The sequence below is a fragment of the Triplophysa rosa genome, linkage group LG6 (genome assembly GCF_024868665.1).
Source record: "Triplophysa rosa linkage group LG6, Trosa_1v2, whole genome shotgun sequence".
Classification (NCBI taxonomy): domain Eukaryota; kingdom Metazoa; phylum Chordata; class Actinopteri; order Cypriniformes; family Nemacheilidae; genus Triplophysa; species Triplophysa rosa.
Window position 1 is genome coordinate 24,890,140 of NC_079895.1, and position 22,535 is coordinate 24,912,674.

General features: G+C 40.4%; 1 protein-coding gene across 1 annotated transcript in view; it reads left to right on the forward strand.

Annotated features, from left to right (window-relative positions):
• Nucleotides 1–9,232: 9,232 nt before the first annotated feature.
• abcb6b (ATP-binding cassette, sub-family B (MDR/TAP), member 6b) overlaps nt 9,233–22,535 on the forward strand; it is a 48,407-nt gene continuing 35,104 nt past the window's right edge. Inside the window, exons 1-13 of the mRNA XM_057336129.1 lie at nt 9,233–9,541; nt 9,641–9,842; nt 12,245–12,337; nt 12,413–12,605; nt 12,751–12,872; nt 15,298–15,407; nt 15,501–15,566; nt 15,637–15,762; nt 15,963–16,039; nt 16,178–16,241; nt 17,197–17,282; nt 19,661–19,718; nt 19,803–19,907. Of these exons, the coding sequence (XP_057192112.1) occupies nt 9,461–9,541; nt 9,641–9,842; nt 12,245–12,337; nt 12,413–12,605; nt 12,751–12,872; nt 15,298–15,407; nt 15,501–15,566; nt 15,637–15,762; nt 15,963–16,039; nt 16,178–16,241; nt 17,197–17,282; nt 19,661–19,718; nt 19,803–19,907 (1,383 nt within the window). The 5' untranslated portion in view covers nt 9,233–9,460. The remainder of the gene's footprint in view (nt 9,542–9,640; nt 9,843–12,244; nt 12,338–12,412; nt 12,606–12,750; nt 12,873–15,297; nt 15,408–15,500; nt 15,567–15,636; nt 15,763–15,962; nt 16,040–16,177; nt 16,242–17,196; nt 17,283–19,660; nt 19,719–19,802; nt 19,908–22,535) is intronic.

Genomic DNA, 22,535 nt, shown 5'->3' on the forward strand with positions numbered 1-22,535 from the left:
CGTTTGGTGGGAACGCATTGAAACAAAATTGGAAAAAACATAGTAATTATTGCTCAACTATTGCTGATCACATTGGAAAAAAATAGTAATTATTGCTCATATTGCTCATTATCCTGTTATATCCTCCTCATTATCCCGAATCATCCTGTTGGATAATTCTACCTCATACGGTGTCATTTACCTTACGTGCAGGGGCACATGGATTCTACGTCTGCTGAACTGCAGAAAACATGGATGATTTTTGCAGAGTTTGGATGTTCTACATGTATCAAACTCAACAGGAGTGTATTCTGCATTTTTAAATCCATGTTTAAATCCATACCACAGATTTATTTATTGTCTAAAATCTTTGTGTCACAGGAAGTGATGAAGCCTATCTCACCATATTTTAGACCAAAGGGATGGGCCTTAAACAGGTGAGTATAGCTCAGGCTCACACAGACAAATATATTTACTCTCTAAAGGCCCATTCACACTAATATTAACTATAAAAATAAAGGTTTAAAAATCATTTTAAATTTAAGAGAATAGCACTGCAACTATAACAATAATGACACAGGAAGATTTTTTTAGCTGATAAACAATAAAACCCATTCGAATTTAAGGGCTCGTGCATGGAAAATGTTAAGAATAGAAATGTTATCGTAGAAAAGTGTGGATGCTAATAGAGTATTGCGATGACATATTTTTGTATACAAAACCCGAAAGTGACTACATTCTTTGGCAGGGACGTTATACATCGTCGCGCATAAAAATCTTACAAATAATGCTACATGGACACAAACATGGATGTGGAATCATTAACAGAGTAATTACTTAGCAGAGGACACATTTTAATAAAGTTTGAAAGAGTTGTCGGAGGCTTGGTGGTGGTTACGTTGATGCCAATTAAGCGACTGTGGTGCTATCTGTTAATACACAGCAAAATCCCCAGTGTTAAAAAGGGTCAAATTAACTCTAACAGTGTTTAGATAATCCACACTTTGAGAGTCTGGATTATATATACACTGTGAGTGTTAGTTTGACTTTTTTTAACACTGACGATTTTAATGTATAGCCTAATGTTGGCTTTTAACTTCTGGAGATTGTATGTAAATGACAAATGTTTGGTTGTGTGTAATTTTTAGGAGGATCTATTGACAGAAATCCAATATAATATACATAACTATGACTTCGGAGGTGTATAAAGACCTTACATACTGAAGCGTTGTTTTTATTACCTTAGAATGAGCTATTTCTATCTACATACACCGCGGGTCACCGTACATGGAATTCACCATGTTGTTTCTACAGTAGCCCTAAACGGACAAATTGCTCTACAGAGCGCGTTTCGTAAACAAGCTATCTTCTTTCGGCAAAGAAGCGAAAACGCGATGACATCTTAGCCCTGTGTCAGATACCGTAGTGTTTTGAAAGGGAGGGGAGGGGTGGAGTGAGCCATCAGATGCAAATCGCAACCTCACTATGCCGCTATATTTCATATGCTGGATCTTTAATTTGACAGATTATCTTGGTAGACAATACGTGTAAGTATCATAAAGATTATATAGTTTTAGTTCTTGGTGTGAATGGGCCTTATATGGATGATTTAGAGTCTGTAATTTACCTGATATGCATGTCTTTTGGGCAAAGCAGAAAATCCAGAGGAAACCACATTTGTGGAGTCCGTATTTCCAGTCACTGGACCCATAATCTTTACTCTACACAGTTGTCCCTGTGTGAAAATATTCATTACCAAGACAGTAATGAAGACTGACATTCAGCTCAAAGGCCCATCTTCCACGGTTGTCACAGCAAAGTTATGGGTATTGACATATTGAAATGTGCTCCTCAAATGTCACCTTGGCTTTTAACATCGCCATCGTTTCAAAGATGTCAAAGGATAAATAAACAAATCAACTAGATGGGTAAATACGGCCGAGATAGCCCACTGCGTATTGCATTGTTATTAAGAACGGGCGGGATTCAATAGCGTCGTCATTTTGGAGGCCGGAATGACAGCGCTGAAGCGCGGGAAGGGCGCGCACACCAGCAGCAAACAGCAGCCCGTTAGTTTTATCACCATCAGCCACGCGGGTACTGCCAATCAACGTCGCTCAGGGGGATAAACTGTCACTCAAGCAGACTGACAGGAGCTGCTCGGGGTTGCCGTGGTAGCAGCTGGAGGTTCGCGACGGCCTTTAAAGGTGCAGTGTCTGTTCCTCAGAGCCCAGTGCGGTGGCGGCCAAAACCGACGAACCGGTGACACACATGAATGGACCGGCTTTTAAGAGTCAGTCCTGTGGGAAACCGCCGGCAGTTCATGTGGAAATGAAGCGTCAAGCTTCTTTTCAGCACGGCGTGTTACTTGTACTGTAAATAATTTGACCGGTTAATCTGTGAACGCGAAAAGCTCTCAATTACGAGAGGGACGCCTTGGGTTTCTGCCTGATTTCAGACCGGTAAATATTCATTTACTTTCACATTCAAATTAATAATTTACGCTCCAGTACTTTTCATTTGGGCTCTACGGGCCTATGAGTTCCAGTTCCAAAAAGTATTACGGTACCCTGGCATTCCTCAGGAAAATTAACTTGTGGTTTTACTATAAAGGTTTTAAAAGTGAAGTAGGCTATGTGGATAAACTTCCATTTGTATTACCACAGTATTATTACAAACTGTACGAATATAGTGGGACCATGGTAAATTTGTGTTTACTGCTGTTTACAAATAAAACAATAAACTATCCCTGATAGCACACATACATCTGGGAGAAGTTTTGATGGTTTGCTCGCTTGCAATACGTCTCTGCGAAGTCTCCTGTCAGACGTCATACATCTAGATGTCTGTGAGATGTTTATTTTGACGTTTATTAAGATTTAGAATGCATGTAAAACTGCCTTTTCTAAGACGTTTATCCAATGTTTTTACACAGCAGATGTTTCCCAGATCTCTAGATCTTTAGCGGACATCTTACAGACGTACCTGTGCTATATTTGGGATGGTTACTGTATGAATAATTTTCATAAAGGACGGTGTTTGTGTTTACAGGATGTCGAAAATTAGCAGGAAAAAATATAAGCATGGCGCCGTGATATTACAATTGCACTGTTGGTGGTTATTTGCATTTTATTTTAACTATCTATTTGCTGTATCCTCATTGTTGGATTTTCCCCCGTGTGGTATCATTACAGAAAGACAGGCTAATTCATAGTTCATTGTCAATCTCGCATGAAAACTATCTGTTCCTCCAGAAGAACAGATGTGTGATGAGAAAAGAACTGGTATAATGCATGAATTTCTGTGGGGGACGTGCCCCACCCATAGCTGATTAGAATTGTCGCTTCCTGCTACCCAGAATAAATCATTCATTACACCGAAACTTGCATACCAATAAACGAACACATCACAGTTGTCCTCCATCTTTTCTCTCCTGGTGCCTACAAAAGTTTTTGGCCTTAACTTTAGCGGAGTTCTGAATGGAGTCAGACGGCTCGCTTGGGATCAAACGCACACTGGTGATAAATGGGTATAGAGCTAATTTAGAGTCTTTCTTTCCACTAATTACCCGCAAGCATTCTCCTGTCTCCATCTCCTCAGAGAAGCATTCGACTCGCAAACAGTCATTATAGCCGTAATCAGTTGTTTTCCTTCTAAAAACACTCATTGTTTTAGGATGGTATGGTTATATCGGCAGATGACGTTTTTCTTTTGTCATTAAGGCAATCCTGGCACAAGTAGGGTTTTATGAATGAACGTGTACCAAGACAACGCTTGACATTTTCTTTAGCTTTAGTGTGAGCTATAGAAGACTGCAAATCTTCAAGCATGTGTAAATCTTTGGAAAGTTTCATCTGTAGACCTAGACTGCCCCCTAGTGACTCTTTACTTCTGAATAACATATGTGTAAATATCTGCTCTTACAGTATAGCTCAGATTTTTTTCAATGGACCAGTAGTGATGGAAGCTCTTAAGTATACTTAAATACTGTATATACTTCAATTTTCAAGCTGGCTTGTTATTGAGACTTTTTTCAGCATGGCCAACATTCAACCCCCAGCGCAATGGCGCAACAATCCAACACCTCCAAAGAAAATGTCTGCGTTCCCGTGAATTACCCTTTAAACAACTCTTATAAGAGTGGTTTACTTTTTATCGCCTAATGTGATCTGAGATTGGACAACCAAGCAGGCGCTTGGTTGTCCAACGCAATGACAATCCATTGCAATGACAATGGCACCGCAGATGTACGATCACAATCACGGCTGATTGGCCATTTGACTGAGATACAGTACATTTCCTCTCTTCATTCTGAGGTGCTGTGAATTGGATGCGTTAATAAGAAGAGATCTTATCTGTCTGCATACACAGCGCACAGGACAGTTCATAGACTCCTGACAGGAAGGCCCATTGTCCTCGGCAACATCACAAGATGTGATGAGATCGTATCCTCTGGCAAAGCCTATAAAGCAGACACTATAGACTTAAGTGAACTCTGAGTGAATGTCAGGAGTTTGCTCTATGTTATCTGTGACAGATCGTGACAGATCTTTTGTTAGGTAAGGAGGAGGATGTGAAGGTTGGTGTACTGTATGTGTAATAGCAGAAGGTGAGAAGAAGCATCTCTGACTGTTTTCTTCATGTGGGAAAAATGATCTTCTTGACAGACTTTCTCTTCATGCTTGTTTTGGTTAGACCACAAAGGCAGATAAAAGTAAAGGCACCAGGGCAGATGGGGAAGCTTTCAGTTTTTCTGGCTGGGCTTATTGATCATTAGGCATCATGCGGAGCTCAACATCTCAGGCTCTTTAGAGAACATTTGTTCTGAGACGGGGGAGAAGTATGGCTTTTTGCCTCTACAACCGACAAATGCTCGAGCAGGACTCCCCATTGTGATGTTCTGTCTGGACTGAGGCTGTACACACATTCATTTGTCCTGCTGTTATAAGATTACAAACACTTTATCACATCTTCATCTTCTTAAAAGAGTACTACTGCACCTTTATGTGTATAGGGACTGACCTTTATTTGGCAACAGTGTTGAACACAAAGAAAGATATTTGGATAAATGTTAGCAACTGAGATTTCTGGGGGATCATTGACTACCATAGTGGAAAAAATATTGTATATATTTAATAAGTATTTTTACTAAGTAATCGGGAAAAAATAAGTATTTTTAATAAGTATTTCTACAAACCATATCATACTTTTTACTTAATTTAAATACTTAAGTACAAGCTCAAATCTAGTACATATATGTATAGGATATACACATATATATATATATATATATACATGCATACATACATATATATATATATATATATATAGGACATACTGTATACATTATGTACTGTAAATAGTTGTAATTCCACATGTTTTGAAGTACTGTAAACCAGGGTTATTGTAGTTAACTAAACCTCAAAATACTAAAACATTTCTGTTAATTGAAGTCAAATAAACCTAAATATTATTAGAAAACTTAAATTAAACAAAAAATTTAAAGGTTGCAATTAGTATAACAATAAAATAAATCTAAAATATAAATAAATAAAATGCAAATAAAACATTAAATGACAAAATCACATCAAAATTGTTTAAAATGAAGCTAAAATGAACCTGAAATATAAAAAGGCTAATGTATAAAAAATATAAAAAGGCTATTGCAAAATATTGATGATAAAATAAATCAAATAAAGGTGGTTTATTTACATGATTACATTGTGCACAATCCAACATATTTGTTTATACTTGTGGAATAGGAAATGCCATATATTTGCTACATAAATACATTTTATGAGATATTTTTATGCGTTTGAATCCATACAGGAACATAATATAATATGTTTGTTTTACATGTATTTTCATACATCAGATTTCTGGATGGAATTGTGTTCTCTTCTCAGTTTGCTTCTACCTGCATACATGTGTCAACAGGTGCCTTTGGACAGCTGAACTCATCCCCAGAATTAAAAACAGCTCATGAAAGACTCGGCTGCACGGGTGATTTCAGATGAAGTGAGGTGTTTTGAAAATTTGAGATAATATATACTGTACAGAGACGAAGCCTAGAGAGAAATGACTCCGGAATAGATGGAGTGATTGAGATCGAATAAACCTGATCCCCTTTTGTGTCCCGCGCAGAATCGAAAATACCAATCATTTCTCTGGGTGGCTCAACTCATTCTCCCTGCCGGACTCTGTAGGATTAAATTGATTTTTACCTTTTTTTTCACCCTCGCTTCTCCTTTAAATTGCAATTTGCTGGTTCAGATGGATTACAAAAAGGAAAATCACCACTGGAGAGAGAGCGGATCCGCACTTTCCCACTAGGCATGGCAATAAGAACTGGAGCGCGCGCAACAAAGAGTGGAACGAAATGAGCTGCGTGATGGACAGCACACGCTCGCTCAGCAGGACAAAAGCCCTCATAATGACCAGCTGACAGGCAGACGGCCATTACCACACACACAAAGCCACGATAAGATAAAACAGATCTGTAACTGTCCTGTCATAGAAACCAGCCTTTTGTGGACTGGAAATGATAAGATTTATAGTCCCGCTACTCTCCACTCATCCTCGCCCTCGACACATGAACAGTTTTTTCTTTCCGCTTTTTTTCATCCCTCTTTTGTGTGGCTTTGGAAAGGCAGCTGCTATTCTTTTCTCCTTCCTCCCATATGGGAAAAGAAAAAGTAGGGATTGAAATAGTACAAAAATGCCCTTAAACTCTGCTTTTGTAAAAAAGGACAAAGCCAAAAGAAGGACTTCTGTTGTTTCTGTTGCTTATTCGTTACTGTCCAACGTAAGACTTTTTCCAATCTCCCACCTTTCAGTGCTCTTTCTTTTATCCTCTCTTTCGCTTCATCTCTGACACACTAACACTAAAACACACTTACACCACGTTAATGTGGACATTCAAATGCTGTTGGCATTTTTTATGTGTTCCAGTACAGAACACTTTAAATAAGAGAATAAAAAGCCCATCTGGAGTCACACGATCGTCCAAGAATGGCAGGCAGTTCTTGTCCATCGGCCAAAGTCTTGGCAAGGTTCCTCCACTTATGCCTTTGGGCTGCCAATGTCAACCCCTGTGGACTTTAGTCAAAACATTTTAATGGGTTACACGCATTAATAGTATTACCCATCTTTGCTTGTGTTATAAGAATATATTGATTTGATTTGTATGTTTTAGTACAATCTGTTTTCGTTCCATTGATGCTGGCCATTTGGTGTCAGAGAGGTGCTGCATTTATGGGAGCCACAGACCAGTTTACGGAGAAATACATTTCCAGACATTACATGCAAATGGTATGAAAATGCTGACTTTCTTGCATTGTATTTACTTCTCTAATTGGTGAACAGCAAGCTAGCACCGCTGAAAAGGATAATAGCAAATCAAAGTGGTGCTCTGATAGCTTGCTTTTAAACTGAGAACTAAAAACATAACATATTAGCATATTAAGTTGGAAGCTGAACAAAAACTCCCGTTCTGCAAGCTGTTTAGTTGCATTATATTCAGAAAAATAACTGGTAAAGCAAACCAGTGAAATCCTGATGTGAAGGACAGCTTTTGAAGAGTGCACATGTGTGTGATACGGACTGAGATAAGATGTTCCTAACCTGTATACATTGCTTTGTTCTGTTGAACACAAAGACATTTTGAAAAATATTAGCAACTGAGATTTCAGGGGCACCATTGACCATCATAGTAGAAAAGATTAAAATGGTTGTCAAAGGTGAACTGTTTGTTTTCCTAAATTCTGCAAAAATCTAATTTTGTGTTCAGCAGAACCAAAAATGATATATGATACAATCATTTTTTCTATGGTAGTCAATGGTGCCCCAGAAATCTCAGTTGCTAACATTTTCCAAATATGTTTTCTTTGTGAACAAGCAAACCAAGAAATGTATAAAGTGTGTGTAAAAAAATGTATATTTCTTTCACTGTCTATGTCTCTAATTTTTCTTCCATCAAACATAGGCCTACAATGATATTCAGCAGAAAAGCTTCTGTTATTAGACTGTGAGCTAGGAAACGTTTTATTAAGCTATGCAAAAAAGGCCCAGTTGATGGTTTCAAATGCACCAATCATCCGCATTGTATAGTGCAGCGTAGTAATTTTGTTTCACTTAAGCTTTAAAATGAAGTGAATTCAATTGTGTGTCAAATCGGCCAGAAAAGCTGCACAGTGACACTTGTTATTAAAGGTGTCAGCCTTCTGTAGAGCATATTGTAAGCTCTATAAAACTATCAACTATTTGTTGTTGGTTTAACATATGAATATTAGCAAAGAAAATAGGTAACTGTAAGTTAAAATGATGTTGCATATGCTGAACTAAACGCATGTTTCCTGATATTTACATTTTATATTTATGCATTAGGCAGATGCTTACCTAAAGCGACTATTTGCATTCAAGACGCACATTTTATATTCAGAATTTTACATTTTAACGCTGTTTCTTGAATTGGAATCTTTTTTCGTTTGTTCTAGTTTCACACTATCGTTCTGCCTGAGGTGTTATTTCTCACGACACTTCACAAGTTTTTTCACAAGCAATTTCTACAGTTCTTATTCTTGTATTATGTAGTTGGACTGAAGCATTCATTAAAAACGTGTTTACAGTTCATAGATGCATTAAGCTGTCTTATCCACAGGGAGGCACTGCAAACCACAGAATAGTCTTTTCACCCAAGACTTGGTCAGGGCCACAGACGTCGTTTTCTCAAATAATATTTCTGTTTGAAGTAGAATGTGTTTTGTGTATATACATGTATATGAACTTTATCTCGTTTATATTTATTATATTGAATGTTTAAACGTCAACATTGACGGTTTTTTTTGCTTTCATAAGCAGAACCTCGGTACTCACATGGTACCTGTTACTTTTCTCAGCGATGTTAAAGTTGAGCCAATAACAATTGTTACTGGTTGAGGTGCTTAAAAAGTGTATTTGTGGATTTAAATAAATATTTAGTTACTAATCCTTATAAAAACATTTACACGAGTCACGACTAAACTCTTCAGGATACAAAGAGCTGTAATAAAACAAAAACTGTTTGGAGATTTCAGTGCGCGAGCTGGTTGAGAATAGGCTGTGTGAGCCACCGAGCGCCACCCGAAGGAAAGAAAGTTTTTTGTCCTAGAAAAAAATACCAGCAACATTTGTTGTTCAAACACTACGCAATCAAGGGAGGAAAACAGCCTTCTCAGCGTTAAACGTCGTCAGCATTTTTGATTTACAGCGCGGGACAAACATTTGAGGCACATGACCGCAGGTCTACCAGTCATGTGAAAATTAACCCTATGCAAAGTTCCCTTTTAGCTCAATGCACGCACGCAGCTACTAGCACTGCCAGTAAGCGTAACTTACACGCTACAAAATAAAATCAATGCAAATTCTAGACTGCCTACAACCCGATGGTAGAATGTTTTCAGGTGATTTTTCGTGAGCTTGATAATTCACTCCAAGTCAAACAATGGCAAGCAAGTACAATAAAAAACACACGAAACAAAATACATTGGAAACTGAACGAGCATCATTTGTGTTGACTGTAGAGGTGAGCATAACCATTCTTAAAGAGAGATTGCTTAAATTCTTGTCACGTCTTTGAACTGTAAATGCATCTTTTTGTCTTTCTATTTTATATGAAACTCAGCAAAACCATAAAACAGATGGACAAGTGGAGGTGACCTCCAGGTCGGCATGGCAGGACTTCAAGAGGAAAGTGGGTCTGCTGGTGCCATACATGTGGCCCAGGGGCAGTGTGCTGCTGCAGGGTCTGGTGATGCTGTGTGTTGCACTTTTGTGCCTGGAGCGTGCCATCAATGTGTTTGTGCCTATTTACAGCAGGAATATAGGTAAGACTAGATGCACGAGACGTGAAATTCATTTCAAAATCCTTATTCATTTAATACATTCAAGAACAGTATATGTGTAATGCATTATGATCGTTTAACAGCACAAGAACTAGTAAGACAGCAAGACCTTTACGTGTGCATTATCACATGTGACCGTTAGAGGTCAGCATATTACACCATTTCCGCTGTTGCTGACGGGCAAATGCTCAACTGGTTGTCGGGATGAATAGATAAAATTTGTTTGCAGAATTGTTGTTCAGACATACAGGCAAATATGCTGAGATCTTTTATTTAGCTAATAAGTGATGCATGCAAATCATGATTTGAAGCAGTGTGAAAATAAAAAAGTAAAATTTGAATACATCTAATAATAGAGAAAGGTTCGCACGCATAGTGGTCAGAAATGCCAAGTTGTCCCGAATAAGCCTTCCTTTACTTTTGTTCTAGGAGACTATTGCAGGTAAAAAATGTTTTAACGTCAATAGAGGCATATCACGTTAGATTTTCCAAGTATGGATTTTAGTTTGGGAGGAAATTTCAATGAATCTAAACATCATGCACCATTATATGTATGTCAGTCGACCTTGCAGAACAAAATCAATTTCACCTTTTCTAACGTTGATCATGTGTTTTTTACACGTGAAATTCTTGGGCTTTTTTGTAAGGCCAGAGCTCCAGGTTCCTCAGGGTATAGTGATAGACCCATGCCTAACCGAGGTGCACCTTCTCCAGGCTGGATCAAAACCGCCTCACCCAGACGTACTGGTTACCTGACTGCAGACCTTGGAAATTTTTGGAAAATATTTTTCACGTGTAGTGAAACCAAAGGATGAGTAGGTGTGGCCAAATCTTTGACTCGAATATATATATATATATATACCTCAAACTTTTTTGTAGTAAGGCCCCCTTTGTGTAGAGTGCATTGCTTTACGGCCCCCCAAATAAAGACTTATATCTTAAACTTAAAATTTTAATTAAACCAAGAAAATATTCAGGTAAACAATGCTAAAACATCAATTCTTTTGGTTGGTGGTGTTGTTTTTCTGATGTTTGATTGCACAAAATGTATGATAAATATCTATATTTCTGAAATGCCACAAAATCTGTGGCCCCCCTGGAACCATCTTGAGGCCCCCCAGGAGGCCACGGCCCCCAGTTTGAGAACCACTGATATATACTGTATATACACAGTCATATGGTCGGTCGGATTGGCCCTCCCTTTTCAGAGTTCCCATTCCCTTGCAGGCCAGCTGGATGAGTGAGCAGCCCCTTAAACCTCTCAGTAAAGTCACAGCCCCCGGTTCACATAAGCCAAAAAGCATCAGGCTTTTACAAAAGAGACATGGGACAAAACCCAACTATGCTAAACTCTTCCATAGCTCAAGACCATGTCGACCTTCTTTCTCTGGTTCTCTCGTTCTTTTGTTTTCTTGCAACCGCATTTATGAAATTCTGAGTTTTGATTCATGTATTCGCTCCCCCTCCCATCATCCTTGTCTTTCAAGGGTACGTCATTCATTTGATCTCTTCCTGAAGTTGGCGATGTGTATGTCCGTCATCATCAGAGCAGTAACAGCTTTGCATTTGGAGGGACATGAAAGCCGCGCTGGGAGAAAAGTGAGCTTTTGTGTGGCAGAGAGAGATTGAGAGGGGTAATAGGGGAGGTCACCAACCCTGCCAGTCACGATTAGGGGGCATTAGAGGCTTTTAGCCGAGTTAACACGCTGGTACAAGGGCCTTTTTGTCCGCAGCTCCGTCCGCCCCATGCCAGGGATGAAAATCAGCTCTCTCACCATCCATTTCTACGCCCCCAGCTCAAGAAAGGGGAAGAGAGGTTTTGCTTTAGCCCTGGGCATTTTCTTTGATTGTTTGGATTTCGCTCTCTTTCGCCTTAGCCCTTTAACTTTTCAAACGGTCATGAATGTAAATGAATCGGATTGGGGATCTCTCGACTCTCAGAACAGACCCATGTGTTCACTCTTAAGATACGTTATTCTTTGACTCCTGGCTCAGGCGGTCTCCTTTAGGCTCATTTTTTGTTCCAGATTCACGTAAAAGTCAGTGAGATGGGAGAGTTTAAATTGTGGTGTAATAAAGTCCTGAAGTCATTAATGAGGAGTTTGTGTAATTGAAGGGAAGAGACACTTCTTGGACTCATAAATAGGAAATAATCTAGCGGTGTGTGTTTTATTAACCTCTTTAGACTCCTGAAGATACGATTTAAAGGGATAGTTCGCCCCCAAAATGTTTTATTTACGTATCATTTACACCATGCTTACTGTTTTTCCATGCAACACCAAACATGCTACACATGCTCCAGTGTAAAACCACTAAACATATATCTGCCTGCGAAACTTTGAAACCTAAACACACAAGTTGTTCTGTCATTCCTAATTTTTCAGTGAACCAGCTGTCTGCGATGGAGAGCTGGAGGACCCTGGCCGTCACGGTGTGTGTTTACGCACTCCTTAAGTTCTTGCAGGGTGGAGGTGTAGGTAAGTACAAGGAAAGTGTGTTTTTAAAACGCTGCATTTACGTCTGCAAACCACCACCTGTCTCCCGCCTCTCAGGTACGTCAGGTTTTGTGAGTAATCTGCGCAGTTTCCTGTGGACGTATGTCCAGCAGTACACCAGCCGCGTGGTGCAGGTCCGACTTTTCGCTCACCTGCACGCTCTCTCTCTACGCTGGCACCTGGGCCGCCGCACGGGAGACGTCCTGCGAAGCATCGACCGCGGCACCTCTTCGGTCAACAACTTGCTAAGGTGAAATTTATAGGAGATCTGTTTCAGTGATATCTCACCGGGTAGTAGGAACATTGCTGCATGTGACTGCAATAAACCAATCAAAGATCTATGCTTGTTGTAATTGTTGCTATGTTAGATAATTGACGTTTGGTTTGTGTTGCAGCTATATTGTGTTCAGCATTGTACCCACTATTGTTGACATCATCATTGCCATCATCTATTTTGTGACATACTTCCACGCCTGGTTCGGCCTCATCGTCTTCATTTGCATGGCGCTCTACCTCAGTAAGTGTAGCGCAAACGCACATTTGGTCACATGAAGGGATGTCTGTAGAATACAATGCGAATTGAAATGACTCGTCAATGATTATTCACGTCGTTAAAGCTGCAATTCATAACTTTCGGATCTATGTTGCCATCTCTCTTCGAACCAAACGGCCAGGTTACTTGACGTACTTTTCTTGACGTGGGTTGAAGTCAAATGGTTTCAAACTGGCATTTGAGAAGTCGCACCTAACCGATCGTTACAGAACAATGGCACTGATATATTTTAAGATATGTCAGTGTAAGTTGTCTTCGATCAAGATCTCTAACATTTAAGTTAGTATGGTACTAGGCTTAAAGGGACAGTTCACCCAAAAATGAAAATTCTGTCATCGTTTACTCACCCTCGGGTTGTTCCAAACCTGTATAAATGTTTTTGTTCCGATAAACACAGAGAAAGATATTTGGAAGAATGTTAGCAATTTTCGGTTCTGGGACATCATCCACGACCATAGTAGGAATAAAAATATTGTATTTTTTTGTTCTGTTGAACACAAAATGAGATATTATGCAGAATTTAGGAAAACTAATAGTTCTGGGGCACCTTTGACTACCATTTCATTTTTCCTACTATGGTTGTCAATGATGTCCCGGAACTGAAAATGACTAACATTCTTCCAAATATCTTTCTCTTTCTTCATCAGAACAAAGTACTTTATACAGGTATGAAATTACACGAGGGTGAGTAAATGATGACTGAATTTTCATTTTTGGGTGAACTATCCCTTTAAGGTCTGTCCGGGAAACCGCATCATTATTATATAGCCATATACATGTCTTTTATAATTATAAAACCTGTAACAATCTCAAAAAGAACATGTTAAATAACACTTATTTGATTTATAGAATTTGAACACGTTTTTAACACATTATGAGTCACTTTGTGTTGATTGTGTTAAATAAAAAGGACAACACAAGGTTGAGTTAAAAGTAACACAAAATATGTTGTCCTTAACCTTGTGTTGTCCTGCTGTCATGCTTTGTAACAATGAAAATAGTAAAAAGCGCTATATAAATAAAATTGAGTTGAGTTAACTAGACACAGAGATGTGTTCAGTTAAGGACAGATTGTGTTGTTGTTTTTCTAACACAATGGGTCAATGACAGATTTAGAAAGTTGACATTTCCTGTGCATGTCTGAATACTCTATATGCCAAAGTATATTAAACAGCATTTTGATCATTCTATTGTAATTATTTTTAACCTAAATGACTAAATTATAGTTGTTTTTGCATATTTAAGGGATAGTTCACCCAAACATGATAATTATATCATCATTTACCATTTACTCAACCTCAAGTTGTATCAAATCTGTATATTTTTCTTTGTTCTGTTGAACACAAAAGAAGACATTTTGAAGAATGTGGGAAACCAAACCGTTTCGGGTCACCATTAACTACAATGTATTTTCTTTTCTACTATGGTAGTCAATAGTGACCCAGAACTGTTTGGTTACAAACGTTCTTCCAAATACATTTCTTTGTGTTCAGCATAATAATAAAATATATACAGATTTGAACAACTTGAGGGTGAGTATATGATGACAGTATGTTCATTTTAGGGTAAACGGTCCCTTTAAGCTAGCATAGAAAAAAGTTCCATCCGCTTGAAACATTTGATTTATCTGAAGTTAACACTAAATTTGGCAGTTCTAGTTTATATACTGTGCTGTACTGCATCTTACATTTTCTTCAAACAAGTTCAGTGATTTCTTATCTTTCTAATGACATTTTTGGCATGTAAAATGTGTTTTTATGAATGCTATAATGTAGATTAATGACATTAGCGAGATACAAATAGCTACTCAGCAGGGGTTCCTCTGGTCCTGTTCTTCCAGAGGTTTAATTGCCTCACACCTGGTCTGTAGGAGATGTGTTTGGTGCAGCTGGACTCATTCAAGCTTTATTGGACATACAGCACAGTATATAAACTAGAACTGACGAATTTAGCGTTAACTTCGGAGAAATCAAATGGTTCAAGCTGATGTAACTTTGTTCTATGCTAGCCTAAAGGCATCGTTCACCCAAAAATGAATATGATGTCATTTTACGAGATTTAGGCTACATAGTAACCATAATAATATACGTTTGCGTGATTGATCACATTTAATTTCAGTGGTGCCCTTTCTGCCATTTTCACCTGGTATGCATCTTATGTGACCACCTAATCGGTCTCAGTCACGGTGTTTATACCCGTGTTTAGCGCTGTGATCAGATCACTCAGCGTGTATAAATACCAAATGAAAAGGAAGATCTGCTAAACATCTTTATGCAGCATGCTTTAATGTCAACTCCGGTTAGCTCCGCTTCTCGGTTATGAAGTACGGAAGCCGACAGTCAGGAACATTTGACGTCCAGCTGAATTGGACTTTGTAATCTGTTTTCAGCTCTCACCATCATCATCACTGAATGGAGGACCAAATACAGGCGGGAAATGAACACCCAGGACAACGACGCCAAGTCAAAAGCAGTGGACTCCCTTCTGAACTTCGAAACTGTAAGTGACCAAATAGCACAGCAAGCTTTCACTGGGTTTGCCTTGTAGTGTTGTTAACACTTTTTAAATATCACAAAATGTCTCCCCGTTCAGGTAAAGTACTATAATTCTGAGGGTTTTGAAGTCAGGCGCTTTGAGGATGCTATTCTGAAGTATCAGGTAATTTATCAGCACACTGAGACTTCAGAAACAGTTGACTGAGGTGATACCGAATTGTTTTTCTTTTCAGGTTGCTGAATGGAAGACCAATGCTTCTCTGGCGTTCTTAAACCAAACCCAGAATCTGATCATTGGATTGGGGTTGCTGGCTGGATCCTTGCTGTGTGCATACTATGTTACAGTGGACGAGTTTCAAGTACATGCATGATCATTTTTGTGGTTTGTGTGTTTCTTGTGTGTCAGATTTATGATTGTTGCCTGTCTAAAAAAAAAACGGGCAAGAAAACATAAACCTGCATTGAAGAGGTAGATCTCGAGATCACCTCAACATTGTGGTGGACCAGTGCTGTATTTGTAATGAGATGTTCATATAATATTTTGTTGTTGTCTTAATAGGTTGGTGACTATGTTCTCTTTGGAACCTACATTATCCAGCTCTACACTCCACTCAACTGGTTTGGTACATATTATAGGTGAGATTATAAAAGGAGGATTTGAACGTTTATTTTCAGTTGTTTATTTCTGTCTAAACTCGAGGCTTGTTCGTTGTTACAAGACATTTTCTTTTTGTTTATCCTTTGACTTACTCTTTCACTGTTTCGTTTGCACAGAATGATACAAAGCGCTTTTGTTGACATGGAGAGCATGTTTGATCTCCTAACAGAGGAGAAAGAGGTGAGTGGCCGTATAACAGCCCTGCCGGATGGGGCAGTTGTGTTCTTCAAGCGTTGGTCTTCTGCGCTTGCTCAAGTTACCCCTTCCTTTGGGAACCTTATCCACCAATTAAATCACCAACCCAGGCGGCAGTTTGCTGACACTCCCAGTTTCTTTCGATTCGATTCAAATGCTAATAACACTACTCAAACCTTTATTTGATCTTCACATTTCTTTGTTATTGGGAAAGCTGTCGCAGCTAATATGCAAACTGATGAGAAAGAGACCTTAACATTTTTGTCATGATTTTCATTTTAATACTGTCATGATTATACCTGATCATGTCATGTCTATTCTTGGTCTTGTGGCAGAGTCATGGCAAAGCCTTAGGTTTTGTGTGGAGAGAGACATTTTGGCACTTTCGGCCTTCCATATACTCTCTCTCCGGTGTCGCGTCTCTGTTCCCGCCCTCTCGTTCCTCATTAGCTTTCCATCAGTGTTTCATCCCCTACACCAGTCCCTTGTTAATTATCCTTTGTTTGTCTCCCTATAAAATGCCCTCGTGTTCATTGTCCTGTGCTCCTTCGTTGTGTATTATGGATGTGTATCCATGATGTGTATATCGGTCCTCTCATGTGCCTTCCTGTTCTTCATGCCTGTGTCCTGTTGTGAATTCCTCCGTCTAGTCTAATAAGTTTTGAGTTTAGTTTGTCTAGTGTTTGGTTAGTCTAGTGTGTAGTTAGTCTTTGTCGCTGTTTTTGTTGTTATTGCTTTGCCCCCTCGTGGGTTTTTGTTTTGTCTTCCTGTTAAATAAATACCTTTGTTAACCCCTTCACCGCTGCTGCCTAAGCTTGGGTTCTTCTTCCCCACAACAATCCTGACAAATACATTCTTCACGTTTGTCTAATATGCTGTGCACCTGTTCTAGTGAGATACTGCAATCTCATTCTAACCTCCACATAAACATGTTCGACAGGTAAAGGACAATGTGAATGCAGGAGACCTGTTGTTTACAGAGGGGAGAATTGATTTCAAGAATGTGTGCTTCAGTTACACTCCTGGGTGAGTTTTGCTAATGACAATGCTGGCTGATATTACTGATAATATCCAGTGTGTCTTGTGATGTACAGACAGTACAGTCTTCTTCTTCTTTTGAAGTTTGGCGGTTGGCAAACCAACCACTTTACGAGACTGCTGGTGAACAACCCCCCAGATGGCGGAAAGTTAGCGAAAAACAATGCGCCCGTTTAGAAAGATGATATGATTGGTCAGTTTTACTGTCACTTAAAATTAATCTCTCTCATTGATTTACTATTGTACTGTCAGCGGTAGCCTCATCGAAGGCCCCCCACGTAAGCATGCCTTAGACTTCTTGCAGCATGCGCAGACAGCGTATGACATCACAAAACTGCGACTGCTCCGTGATCTTGAATTACACTCGTGAGACTTGGAAATCTCACGTGGATAGAGTCTGCATCGATCCAGGAAGTCAAATATACATATCTAATTGGGAAAATCGGCTTTTATTGAAAATAGTATTTTTCAAGTTTTTCAATATTATTTTTTACGATAGTTTAGGTCATCACAGAGGGCCCTGAGGGTTCACTACTGTACCAGTGTCTTCTCAAGAAACGGTGGTGGCAGAAATATCTTTGGAGACTTATCCACCCCTTACATCCATTTTATAACCCCTCCATCACATATCTGAACAAAATATATCATTTTGGTAACATATTTAATGATAGAGTATTAGAAGTAGTAACGTATTATCTCTAACAATTTCCGTCTATATAAGTGTTCCGCATATGCAACTGACATAAAGGAAAAATGCTATCCAGTGAAGTGTTTTCCATGTTGACTGCTATCTTTTGCAATGTCCTAACAATAGTAAGATTTACTATTTAAAGTTTATTTATGACAATGTGTAGTAAAGTACATATATAATAATTTAGTTCTGAGTTACTTTTGAGTTTTGAGCTAGCTAATTTAATTTAATTAAATTAAATCGGGGCAGTCGTGGCCTAATGGTTAGAGAGTCGGACTCGTGACCAGAAGGTTGCCGGTTCGATTCCCAGGGCCGGCGGGTAACGACTGAGGTGCCCTTGAGCAAGGCACTTGCTCAAGGGCGCTGCAGGGATAGCTGCCCACTGCTCCGGGTGTACGTGTGTTCACCACTTGCTGTGCATGTGTTCACTACTCTCTGGATGGGTTAAATGCAGAGGTCACATTTCAGGTATGGGTCACCATATCTGACTAATAGGTCACTTTCACTTCACTTTCACTTCACTTCACTTTAATTTTACGTGGTAAAAGAGGGCAATAAAGGAGGATTGTGAAGAGTGACAGGTTATATTTGTGTCAGATCATTTCATAGCCAATATATAACTTGAATATAAAACTAAATAATAACAACTGTATAAAATAACAAATACAAAGTTTCTTTGCATATATTTTGTATTTATTGGGCTCGCAAGTGTTAAAGCGCAAATATGAAGCGGTCTATTGACTATTTTAAAAGACAGAGTGACAAATTAACAGAACGATTCATCAAATGAGGTCATTATGCAAGGTCATTATGATTACAATAAAAAAGGTGCAACCAAATTGTAAGTTGGTGTGACCAACTGAGAAAGTGGGTCGCACCAGTGCGACCAGTGGGAAAAATGAGTCTAGAGCCCTGCAGCATGACAAGACGCATGAAAACTTTGATAAAAATCAAGGTTATCACATGAATTTTTTTCGAAATGTACCTAAATACATGTAGAAATATTACGGTTGTATTGCTTAAAAGTGGATATGAACTTGTTTTCTTGGAAGTATTTAGGGTCTGAAAACATACAGAGCATCTTTTCTGCTATTTTAACCTGCTTCTCCAGTTTTCATTTTCTGAAAATAAATGCAAATAGAAACAATATTTTTATTTCAAATTTGGAAAAATTTCACAGAATTGAGCAAAAATGATAATTTTACCTAAAGACATACCTATAAATAGTACATTTTAAATTCAGAAAAACGGTCTCTGAAATGGTCTCTTATTTTTTTCCACGGCTGCACATATATAGTATATATATATCTAGATGGATGGATAAAAAATATATATATTCCCTAATAAATGTTGGTGGCCGATACATTGGTGCATCTCTAATAAATGAATTAATAAAGACTGAAAACTTCTCTCTTTTGTGACTTAATACAACAATCATCACAGTACTGTACTTGTTACGCCTAGTTTGTTTTTAACTATACTAAACAGAAAGGTGCCTTGTCTTTTTGTTATTTTGCAGTTCAGTTGAGACTGTTGCTCACTGTGAACTCTGATTTTATAGAATGTACTGTTGTGCAGGAAATACTGGAATAAACTGTATTAAGGCGTATCTGTGAATGTACATTTAAAGCCAAACGTGTTTCATAACATTGATGTGTTTGATTTGTATCTATAGGAAGGAGATTCTCAGTGATGTGTCCTTTTCAGTGATGCCCGGGCAGACAGTAGCACTGGTAGGATGAGAATATAAAGTAATAAAACTGTGAAAGTTCTGTAATAAAGTCTTTAAATGAGCTGTTCAATGCATTGTTTAACAGGTTGGCCCGTCCGGATCGGGAAAAAGTACCATCATCCGTCTACTTTTCCGGTTTTATGACATACGTAGTGGATGCATACTCATTGACGGACAGGACATCTCGAAGGTGAGGAAACAGACGTGCTTATTTATTGTGATGTATGGAAAGTAAGGGTGATGTGTGTTATCATTTCTGTATTAAAACAACCCCTTATGAATTTATAGGTTGATTAACAGGTCTGTTTCTCTGAATGGTCCGTCTGACATGTAAACATCATCTCAACCGATGGTGCGACTTTGTATTTTTCAAACAACAGGAGACATATGTCACATTTTTTGGGAATGATTATTTATTCCAAAAAACATCCACAGATGAATAATGCAGATTGGGACCAGCAAGGTCTTTTAAAGGTGCGAAAGCGATTTTTGAGAAACTCTACTGAAAATTGAAATCAACACCCAAATTTTGTGAATTTTTTCTAGATGTCTGTTTTGTGTTGCGTTTTAAAGAAGAAATATAGTGTTTGCACATAGTATGCACATAGGCCAGGGGTGTAAATAGTAGAACAAATTGGATTGGTCCAATCCGCACAAAACACTTGTGTAGCCAATCAGCAAACGCTTGTTGAGCCTGAGGCCATATACCGTTTCCGGGTCGAAACGCTCGAACAGATGCCATAGAAAAATAACAAACCATGGATCTTAACCTTTAAGTCTCCTTATATATGTCATGATCAAACGCAGGAAAGAACCCAATTGCAGGCAGCGGGGATGAAGGGGTTAACAAATGACTTTATTTTACAAAAAACACAAAACAAAAACCCACGAGGGGGTATAAATCAGGAACTAAACTAAGAAACAAACAGAAAACAAAGACTTCCCACGAGGGGGCAAAATGAAAACAAGAACAGCAAAACTAAACTTAAACGACACAACCAAACATCTAATACAAACAATACAGGGTAGAACAAACAAACTCACTCTTGAGGAGCAGATGACAGGACAAGGCAAGACGATGACACGAAGCAGCACATAACATACGTAATGACCGACACAGGACAATGAAACATGAGGGTATTATATAGGGAAGACAGACAAAGGATAACGACACGGGGCAGGTGTGGGTAATTAAACACTCAGGGAAAGATAACGAGGAAACGAGATGGCAGGAACAGAGACGAGACACTGGAGAGAACGTATATTATTGTCAAAAGGACAATAATATGTTTCTCTCCACACATAACCAAAGACTTTGTCATGGCTCTGCTACATGACCAAGAAAAACATGACTAAGGAAGCAGAGCCATGACAGAAGCCCCCCCTTTAATGAGCACCTCCAGGTGCTCACCAAGGGGTAGACGGACAAGACAAGGCAGACTGAGACAAAGACAAGAACAGACAAAACATGGAAAACAGAATAAGTGGAAGACAAGACAAAATAACAAAGGGACTAGGGTGAGACAATAAAAACAACAAACATGGGAGGGGGGGAGGGGCCAAACCAGAGCCCATAGGGGGCAGTCCATGGGGGTGGGGAGAAGTCCCAGTCCCCGGCTGCACCTGAGGGTGCGTAGTCCAAGGGGACTTAGGAGGAGTCCTGTGGGGGACAGTCCTTGACCCTGGGGGTCTCCCCGGGGCCGGATTGGCTGCCGGACTAGGGACCGGCTGGACAGGGCTTGACGCCAGCTGGAAGGCCGGCTGGACAGGGCTTGACGCCGGCTGGACAGGGCTTGACGCCGGCTGGAAGGCCGGCTGGATGGCCGGCTGGACCACCGGACTGGACGCCGGCTGGACCACCGGACTGGACAAAAGACCGGACACAGGACTGGACACAAGACTGGACACCGGACTGGATGCCGGCTGCACCGGCCTGGACGCCGGCTGCACCGGACTGGACACTGGACAGGACATCGGCAGCACCATCGGACAGGACATCGGCAGCACCACCGGACTGGACGCCGGCTGCACCACCGGACTGGACGCCGGCTGCACCACCGGACTGGACGCCGGCTGCACCGAACTGGACGCCGGCTGCACCGAACTGGACGCCGGCTGCACCGGACTGGACGCCGGCTGCACCGGACTGGACACTGGACAGGACATCGGCAGCACCACCGGACTGGACGCCGGCTGCACCGGACGGCATGCCAGCTGCACCGGACTGGATGCTGGCTGCACCGGACTGGATGCTGGCTGCACCGGACTGGATGCCGGCTGCACCGGCGTGGACGCTCCTCCGCTGCTCCTCTCCCTCCTTCTCCGCACCACCGGATCCATAGACCTTGGCGAATCCGTGGGGACCGGAGGGAGTTCCGCAGCGGAGGAATCAGTAGACGTCATCCCCGGATCCCCTCCCTCCCGCTCGCTCCCGGCGCCACCAGAGTGAATGGGGACTGTGGAGCTCAAGCCGGAGGGTACCGAGTCCCCCCGGGCAGCGGCAGTCAGGTCGAGACCCTCCGGCGTGATCGACCGCGAGGTGGAAGTCCCACGTGGAACCCCACCCCCGGGATCGTCCCGGTTGGCCACGAACCTGACCATTGCCGCGAACCCTAGGGGACCCAGCAGCCTCTTCTCAGACGGGGTGAGGCGCTGAGTGAGGCAGCAGTTGAAGATCATCTTCAACTCTGCCTCATTGAACTCAGCCGTCTCAGCCACCGCCGAGAATGCCCCGGCGAACTCCCGATTCCCGTAGTTCCCCTGGCGGAAACCTAGCAGCAAGCGGGCTTGAGCGGACCGTGAGGACGACGCCGTGCCG